Source organism: Mus caroli, unplaced genomic scaffold (genome assembly GCF_978045245.1).
Source record: "Mus caroli unplaced genomic scaffold, Mus_caroli_1 scaffold_9, whole genome shotgun sequence".
NCBI classification, from domain to species: Eukaryota; Metazoa; Chordata; class Mammalia; order Rodentia; family Muridae; genus Mus; species Mus caroli.
This window is the reverse complement of record NW_028227264.1, coordinates 129,421,269-129,431,190: the sequence shown is the minus strand read 5'-3', so window position 1 is coordinate 129,431,190 and position 9,922 is coordinate 129,421,269. Positions and strand designations below refer to the sequence as shown.

The window sequence follows — 9,922 nt, the reverse complement described above, 5'->3', positions numbered from 1 at the left end:
AGGGCTCCCAATCGAGAAGCTAGAGAAAGTACCCAAGGAGCTAAAGGGATCTGCAACCCTATAGTTGGAACAACATTATGAACTAACCAGTACCCCGGAGCTCTTGTCTCTAGCTGCATATGTATCAAAAGATGGCCTATTCGGCCATCACTGGAAAGAGAGGCCCATTGGACTTGCAAACTTTATATGCCCCAATATAGGGGAATGCCAGGGCCAAAACAATGGGAATGGGTGGGTAGGGAAGTGGGGGGCGCTATGGGAGACTTTTGGGATAGCATTGGAAATGTAATTGAGGAAAATATGTAATAAAAAATATTAAAAATTAAAAAAAAATAAAATGATAATTACAATTAAAAAAAAAGAAACTGGCTGTCAAAAAAACCCAAATAACTCAATTCAAAAATGGTGTAGTCTCTGTGAGCCCTGATCAGCTGATTCAGTTTACCATGTTCTCCTGGTTTCCTCCATCACCTCAGATTCCAACAATTATTCCTCTTTTTCCACAGTGTTTCCTCAGCTCTGAGGGAAAGGAACCAATCCAGACCTCCTCCAGTTCAGACTCTGTATCATGTCTGGCTGTGAGTCTCTGCGCCCACTCCTATCTGCTGCCAGAGGAAGCCTCACTCATGAAAACTGGACAAAGATAGCAGAATATCATTAGGAGTCATTTCTTTATTTTACCTTTTTGCCAGTTGTTGGTCTCTAGGCCATTTAGTTCCTAAGGGGCCTTCACAGGTCTGCAGCTGGTCCTCTGCATATATGTTTTAGCTGTTAGCTCAGTATTTTGTGGAACTCCTAACTGTGGGAGCAGGTGTGTCTCTGGATTTTTTGGCTGCTCTTAGGATTCTTTTCCTCTTATTAGATTGTCTTGTTCATCCTCAACATGAGGGCTTTTTATATCTTTTTTTGTCTTATATATTTTTTTCTTATAAGGACAACATTTAATTGGGGCTGGCTTACAGGATCAGAGGTTTAGGCCACTATCATCAAAGTGGGAACATGGCAGCATCTAAGCAGGCATGGTACAGGAGGAGCTTGGAGTGCTACATTTTCATCTAGCAGTATACTGGATTCCAGGCAGCTAGGATAACAGTCTTACAGCCTATATCCACAGTGACACACCTTTTATTGTATCTTGTTTGTCATGTTTGGTTGTTGTCTTTTGGGGGCCTGCTCTTTTCTTAAAAGAAATGTAGAGGGAGTGGATCTGGGGGAAATGGAGGGGTGGAGAGGATCCTGGAGGGTGGAAGAGGGGAAACTGTGGTCTGGGATGTATGCATGAGAGAAGAATCTACTATAAATCAATCAATCAATCAATCAATCAATCAACCAATCAATCAATCAAAATGAAACAAATGTTGTGCAGATATAAGTAGAGGATTCTCAAAAGTGGAAACTCAAATGGCGGAGAAACACAGAAATGATAAAACCACAATTACTTGGAGATTTCACTTTACACCCATCAAAATACCCAAGATCAATAAAACAAATGACAACTATGCTGGTGAAGATATAGCATAAGGGAAATACTCCTCCATTGCCGGAGGGAGTGAAAATTTATAGAGCTATTGTGGAAATCATTATAGAGATGCCTCAGAAAGCTGGAAATAGATGTACCTCAAGACAATCTTGAGCATATATCCAAAAGACACTTCATCCAATACAGAGACATTTATTCAACTGTCTTAGTCAGTATTTCTATTCCTGCATAAACATCATGACGAAGAAGCAAGTTGGGGAGGAAAGAGTTTATTCAGCTTACATTTTCACATTGCTGTTCATCACTAAAGAAAGTCAGGACCGGAACTCAAGCAGGTCAGGAAGCAGGAGCTGATGCAGAGGACTTGGAGGGATGTTTCTTACTGGCTTGCTTCCCCTGGGTTGCTCAGGTTGCTTTCTTATAGAATCCAAGACTACTAGCCCAGGGATGGTATCACCCACAATGGACCCTCTCCCCTTGATCACTAATTGAGAAAATACCTTACAGATGGATCTCATGAGGCATTTCCTCAAGGGAGCCTCCTTTCTCTGTGATAACTCCAGCTTGTGTCAAGTTGACATCCAGAACAAGCCAGTACACTGAACCATGGTCATTATTGCTCTGTTCATAATAGCCATACACTGAGACCAACCTCCATGCTTATTCAACAGAAAAAAAAATGATTTTAAAATAGTACTACATTGATACAATGGAAAATTATTCAGCTTATTTAAAGTTAGGGTTATCTGAAAGTCAGCATTTTCTTTTGTGTGGTGTGTGTGTGTATATACGCATATATATGCATATATATGCATATCTATTATATAATGTAGAGTGTATGCAATATGCATATAAGTATATAACATATAATAGATGGATGATAGATAGAGATATATTAATGAGTATAAAGTAATTTCTATTTGTTGGGCCATAGCCTCAGGACATTAGGAATTGCATCAGGTTGTACTGGGAAATAATCCCAAGCCACAACAAATTGCTTAGTCCCTAGCTGACCATTCCACTTTACCCTCAGAAACACTATGCCCAGGTAATACAAGAAACTCACCCTGACAAACCACAAAAACAGCTGTAAGCTTCTTATCTGTGGGTATGATAGAAATATTTAGAGTGTAGTTAGGGATTATGCTGATTTAGTAAAGTGGCAATTGTAGGTTCTACTCCAAGAATCATGATCTCATGAGCCCAGGGTAACTAACTTGATTTCTAGTGCCTGGCATGACTGTAGTTCATGGGTTACCTCATTTAGTGAATTTATTTTCAGTTTCGTTCATTTCCATGCAAATTTCATAATTTTTATTTTCTTTGTGCATGAATAAAATTTCATTTTGTGTACATTTCACATTGTCATTGGCTGTTCATCAGTTGATTAACAATTAGAATGATTTCTAAGTATTAAAAATAGAGCAACAGTGAATATTGATTTCCAAGTATCTCTGATAGTCTTTTGGTATACAGCAAGCAGTGCTATATATGGTTCATATTATAGTTTTATATTTAGCTCTTGAGGAACCAAAATACTGAGATTTTGTGGGGATTTTTAGCACTTAATATGATTTATTAATGGCTTCACTCCCTGCATCCTTGCTATTATCCATTGTTATTTCATACCTTGATAATAGCCACTCTAACTGAGGTAAGTTAGAATAGCAAAATTCTCTCATTTTGAATTTCTCGATTGGCAAAAGACATTGATCACCTTTTAACATGTTAATAGATTTATATTTCTGCTTTTGTAACTCTTATTATATTTATGGACTATTTTATGGGTTGTTTAGTTTCTTAATGTTTGTGTTTTTATCTCTTTTGTACTTAGATATTGTATCTTAGATATTGGAGGTCAGTGGGATGTGTCACTGCCAAAGATTGTGTGGCAAAGATTATGTAGACTGCCTCTTAATTCTGTTAGTTTTCTTTACTGCACAGAAACTTTTTAATTTAATAATGTTCCATCTGTCAATTTGGGTCCTTTTATCCTAAGTAACTTGAATCTTAATTAGAAAGTTCTTACCTATGCCTGTGTCTTATAATGTTCTCTATAGTTTTTTCTCTTGCTGTGCCTCAATATTGTATCATTTACTCACTGAGGCAACTTTATCCTTTTTTATCCTTGATCTACCAGGATGTTTTTATAACAGTGCAAAATAAAATGTTACATATGAAAAAGTAATGTAGATAAGGATCTAGGTGAAAAAGAACTCTGATACATTATTGGTATGACTGGTAATTAGTATATTCCTCTGGAAATCAAAAATCAGTATAGAAGCATCTCAAAAAGACTGTAAATAAAATAATTATGTTTACCAGATGAACCACTGCAAAGTATATATACCCCAAAATAAGCTGGAGTTGAGCATATCAAAATATTTAGACAGACTTTAATGACACATCAAATATTTTTCTGTCAAATGTGGAAAACAGAAAAAATTATATGAAAATGAGGAGAAGTGAGTCTATACGCCAAGAAAAAAACAAGGTATTTGTAGGATGTAGCTTAAATTTGATTAGCCTACAACAGGTTATCTTTACCAGTCTCATATTATCACTTTTCCTATTCACTGTATTTATTCTGCTCCAAACATAACCGTGTAACCATGCTTTCTAAAGGTGGGTTTGTGATAAATAATCAAACATTAATCTGTACCAAATTCCCTACAAGCATAGATTTCAAAAAGAAAAGGTTTGTGCATACATTTTTATTTCTATAGAAAGTACTTCATATCTAAATTTGGCATCTCTGAGGCAATAAATGATGGTCGTGGTTTGCAGTTACCCTGAGAATTTGTTGTTCTGAGATGCTTTCCTCTAGGATGCAGAGGCACACATCCTCCACCACATCAGAGGCAGTGTATTTTCATATTGTGCTGCATGTCACACTCAGTCAGGTTTACAATACTTCAGGCAAGTGAGTTCTTTGTAGTAAGTGATAGAAATGTCAATATCATTTACTTTCCAACCAAGCAATAAATTAGTCAAAAATGCTATCTCTAAAACAACATGAAAGAAAACCATGTATTTTAGGTTAGAATATGGTGAGTAGAGATGGTCCATCCATACTCGTTATTTACCAGGATCCTGGCTGAAAGATGGAAGTGCACATTTACCAGAATCAATGTACACAACTGAGAAAGGCTTTTAAACTAATAAATGGTAAGTGTTTTGATATATTTTATATTGACCTATGGAGAAATAATGGCATTTGAATAGAGTAAGATGCAAAGTTTTTTTATAACATTAGAGAATATTTTAATTCTTATTTGATAGTTTTGTTTTGTTTGTTTTTGGTTTTTGGTTTTTTGAGACAGGGTTTCTCTGTGTAGCCCTGGCTGTCCTGGAACTCACTCTGTAGACCAGGCTGGCCTCGAACTCAGAAATCTGCCTGCCTCTGCCTCCTGAGTGCTGGGATTAAAGGCATGCGCCACCACACCCGGCGTGGTATTCTTTTTTTTTTTTTTTTTTTTTTTGGTTTTTCGAGACAGGTATTCTTAATATACAATAAAATTCAATACAATTGTATTTCTTGGCCTGTGAGTCATATAATCTTGTAATGTGATTTGTGTTTTTAATCCTTTATACTATATTGTGAAAATGTATTTTGTATATAATCGTTGAAGCAGAACTAGTCAGTAATTTCAAATAAGGAGATTTTAAAGAATTATATAGTTAGACATTTATATCAATGTTGTCAAGTACACAGATTTTACAAATGAAACCATTATATATTATATGGTTATTCAAGTATCTATATGTTGTGAAGAACCTTTGAGTCCATGACATTGTTTTTTACAATGTTTTATGGTTATAGCAGAGTTAAAAATACCAGGGTGCTGAATATTTTTCAAACCAACTTTGGTTTGGCATATTAGATTTCTGAATCTCAGGTTGCTTCAGTTAGCTGGAGTGGCCTGTCTCAAGTGTTCAATTCTTTTAGAAACCATTTATCAGTACAGATGCTCACAAAGCTCCTTCTATAAATTCCTGTAAATGACAAAAGGGAAGACATTTATCCTGAATAACTTTTGATTCTTTGTATTTTTATCTTGTATTTGTACTATTTTCTAAAGAATAACATATACTACACAGGTTGCAAATAACTTTATCATCAGATAAGAATTCATGATCTTATACATTTTCTACTTTAAATGGCTTAAATTCTTTCATTATGAAAAAATGACATCGTAATTTTTTTCCTAGAAAGAACCCTAAAACTTTATTAAAATGTTTTCCATAAAGTAAATTATAATTAAAATATGGATAAAATTTTACATAAAATCTTTCAAAAATAGAGCCTTTTTAAGAAAATAAGCATTGTCCATATTATATACTTATATTCGTAAATGATCTTTTCATACATCTTTCTTCTTCCTTGAATTCCTTCACATAAAAAGGAAAAATAAGCATTGTATGCTTTCATGATCATTTATCTTTCTTTTCACTTTGTGTTTTCTTTAGTATGCTGTAAAAATATATTTCCCTATTTCTATAATAATTTGCTATACATCTAATACCTATCTATTTTTAAAACCATGGGAATATGAAAAAAAAAGTTATGTTGCTCTCAAGGGAAGTATCACCAAACTTTTCCTAATGAAACTGTAAAAGAAAGGAAGTATTATCTGTAATGTCACCAAAAATGCACAATTTGGAAGTCTTATAAGAAGTGCAACTGAATTGACCTATTTGTTTCATGGAAATATTGGGAAGGCAATATTATTAGTCACAAAATATCACTATAAATCAGTAAGTTTCAGCTTTGTTAAAATGATTAAAATTGACACAGTAAACAAATTCTAAATACTGGCATGGACAAAGATATGTATTAAATTCCAAATATATGCTATTATTTGTATGCCATTTGATTCTACTTTACAAATTAGAAGGAATTACATGCTATCTTAGTTTCTATGCATTTTGCAAAAAAAAATGTGAATCTATTATAATGAATTTATTATAATGATTCGCTTGAAAATTTGGATGCTTACAGAATTATAAATTCTGGAATAATACTTAATCAAGATAGTTTAGAAATATAAACTATTGGGGGAGTTGTTTGGTTGGTTGGTGGATTTTGTTTGTTTGTTTTAGTTGGTTTGTTTGGTTTTCTTTTCATCCCACCTGTGGTTTTCCCTACCTCTTCTTTCCCCAGTCCCTCTCTGCTACCTCCCCTTCCCCACCTCCATCCCCCACTCCTCCATTTCTCTTCAGAAAAAGCCAGGCTTCCCATGATATCAACCAGCCATGGCATATCAAGGTACAGTAAGAGTAGGCCCCTCCTTTCCTATTAAGGCTGGACAAGGCAACCCAATAGGAGGGAAAGTTCCAAAGGTAGGCAACAGAGACAATGCTCCCACTGTTACAAGTTGCACAAAGAGACCAAGCTACATAACTGTAAGATATCTGTAGAAGGCCTATGTTAATCCCATGAAAGCTCCCTGGTTGATGCTCTTTCTCTGTGAGCCTTTATGAGCCCAGATTGACTCTGCAGGTAAAAATATGAAGTATTTGTTACAACAGTCCTTCTAAAAATGTATGAAAATGTATATCTACTGAAATATTAGATTTATATTTATAGGTGAAATGTTAGTTATTACTTTTTCTATAAATATCTTTCCCCTCTCTCGCTTGTCATGACTCTGAAGACACGACTAAGAAATCATACTAAAACAAAACAAACAAAAAACTGAACAAAACAAAACAAAAAACAACAAAACAGCTTATGTTAGCAGGTTGAATTGATGATTCAGTTTGAAACTTGTAAGTTTTTCATGTTAGCACTTAACTAAGATCATCATCATACTGATCCTACAGTACTCTCATTTTACATTGCCATTTATTTAAATTCTTTGTTGTTTTCTTTTCTTAGAAGTTTTGTAAGTGTGTATTCCTAAATTACGTTGTATGACTACCAGGAATATACAGAGTTATCTAATATAACCCCCAAATTTTAAATATCAAACAATTGAATAGTCTATTGAAATAAATTATAGGAAAGATAGGCAAAGATTAATATTAATGAAACTGAAAATTTATATTTCAGATGACAAAAACTCTAAAATACACAATTATACTCAGATCTTAACAAGAATAGAAAAATTTGTTCTTTAAACTTACTAAGGATATGGAGGACAAGATTGTGCGTAAACTCTAAGATAATTTTTAAAAATATTTTGACATTGGTTGAACTTCTAAGAAATTTTCTATGATGAAAAGGGAAAAAATTTTAACATGTGTACTTTTTTTCCTAAACTTTTTTTTTTTAAGACATGTTAGAATAAAGAAGGAATGAAGAATCAGTCAGTAGAGATTGTGTTCATTTTGCTGGGACTGACAGATGATCGTCAGCTACAAATTCTGATTTTCCTGTTTATGTTTTTCAATTACATCTTGAGCTTGATGGGGAACTTAGTAATTATCTTTCTCACCCTGCTGGATCTTCGCCTCAAGACTCCAATGTACTTCTTTCTCCGGAATTTCTCCTTCTTGGAAATGGCATTCACATCTTCTTGCATTCCACGTTTCTTGATGAGCATTCTCACTGGAGACAAAACAATTTCCTATGGATCTTGTTTAACTCAATTATTCTTCTTCTTTCTATTACTAATCACAGAGTTCTACCTCCTGGCTGCCATGTCCTATGACCGCTATGTAGCCATCTGCAGACCACTGCATTATCCCATCATCATGAATAGCAAAGTGTGCCACATACTGGTCCTCAGCTCCTGGGTGACTGGGTTTTTATCCATCTTTCCCCCTTTAATGTTGGGACTCAAACTGGATTTCTGTGCTTCCAAACTGATAGACCACTTCTTGTGTGACACTTCTCCTGTCCTGCAGCTGTCTTGCACAGACACTCGTTTCATAGAATGGATGGCTTTTGTCATAGCTATAATGACACTTATCATCACCTTGATCCTAGTGATTCTTTCCTACACACTCATCATCAAAACCATCCTAAAGTTCCCTTCAGCTCAACAAAGGAAAAAGGCCTTTTCCACCTGCTCCTCACACATGGTTGTTGTCTCCATCACATATGGGAGTTGTATCTTCATGTATATTAAAACATCAGCCAAGGAGAGGGTGAGTTTAAATAAAGGTGTAGCTGTGCTCAACACTTCTGTGGCCCCTTTGCTAAACCCTTTCATTTACACCCTAAGAAACCAGCAGGTGAAGGATGCTTTCAAGCAGATGCTTCAAAGATTGTGTCATTCTCAAAACAGTGAGTTAAGATTTAGGCATCAATAGCATGCTGTTGAGACATTTCTAAAAACCGAAAATTAATGTTAGATGTATCCACGATGGCCTATGCTATTTCTCTCCAAAACTTAGATCATAATGAGTACTCTCATTGCTCTATGTTCATCTTTCAGAATCAATCTTTTGAATCACTAGGAGAAAAATGCTTCTTTAATTCATAATGTGTAATTCTATCTTTGCTTAGAAATCTCTCTTCTTGTGATAGGTTTATTTACTAAATGTACTGTACAATTAAATGCTGTTAGATATTCTGAATTAGTCCTATGTCCATAATTAATTGCTAAGTATTTTATTTGCAGTTTAATATTTTGTTTTGTTAAAAGTAGAGACAAGTAGAGAGCATGAAATCAATCTATAATGTGATGGATATTATCATGGAAAATCCCTAGGAAATCTGAGTTGATCTGAACTTTAAATTAGTGTTGTAGAACGAAGTGTCCACATGATGAAACTTGTGATGTGAATAAAGAAAATAAATATTGAAGTACACTGTGATGAGATGATTGAAGCATGCAAAGGAGTAAGATGTTTCTCCTCTAGATTTGTAATCATTTAGAATTAGTTCTCAGCCTAATTAGATCATTTGTTCAATAGTGTCAACGCAAAAGTAACACAGCTTGGTTGTCAAAGGTAATTAAAGATATTTATTCTAGAGCTAAATTTTTAGTAACTGAGGCCTAGAAACAGATTTGTGTTACTTGTAGTCCCAAATGCCTATTGGAAACAGTCTTATGAAGTTTGTTTTTCTTTTAGTAACAGATCAAAGAAAGCCATAAGTCAGGATGTTTCTTAAATACATTGATGGAAGCATCTAAAAAGTAGATTACAGAAATGTGGGGAATCTTTCCTATAGGCTACAGATATTACCTGATGACAGGCTTAGCTTTTTGGTTATAGAACCAACTAATCTGTTAATGATTCCATAGCATTTTTTTTCTATTGTTCTTGAATTTTAATTACTTTTATCCTTTTATTGAAAATGATATTTTCCTCATATATTACATTCTGATTAGTTTCCCTCTACTCCTCCCAGTTCCTAACCATCTCCCCTCCCCCATTCTAATCCACCCTATTTCTGTCCCTCATTAGAAAACAAACAGACTTCCACGGGATAAAATCAGAACACAAGGGATAAAATCAGGGATTAAAAGTGTGTACTAACAGTGTGTC

The 9,922-nt window shown here is 34.6% G+C and overlaps 1 protein-coding gene across 1 annotated transcript; it reads left to right on the top strand.

The window, feature by feature from the left end:
* Nucleotides 1-7,780: 7,780 nt before the first annotated feature.
* On the top strand, nt 7,781-8,740 carry LOC147002804 (olfactory receptor 6C6-like). Its single transcript, XM_085843465.1, has one exon. It carries the CDS (start codon nt 7,781-7,783, stop codon nt 8,738-8,740), a length of 960 nt encoding a protein of 319 aa, XP_085699591.1.
* The last annotated feature ends 1,182 nt before the right edge of the window (nt 8,741-9,922 follow it).

Excerpts from the sequence above, each read along its gene's own strand:
- LOC147002804 (XM_085843465.1), top strand. The coding sequence starts at position 7,781 with ATGAAGAATCAGTCAGTAGAGATTGTGTTCATTTTGCTGGGACTGACA.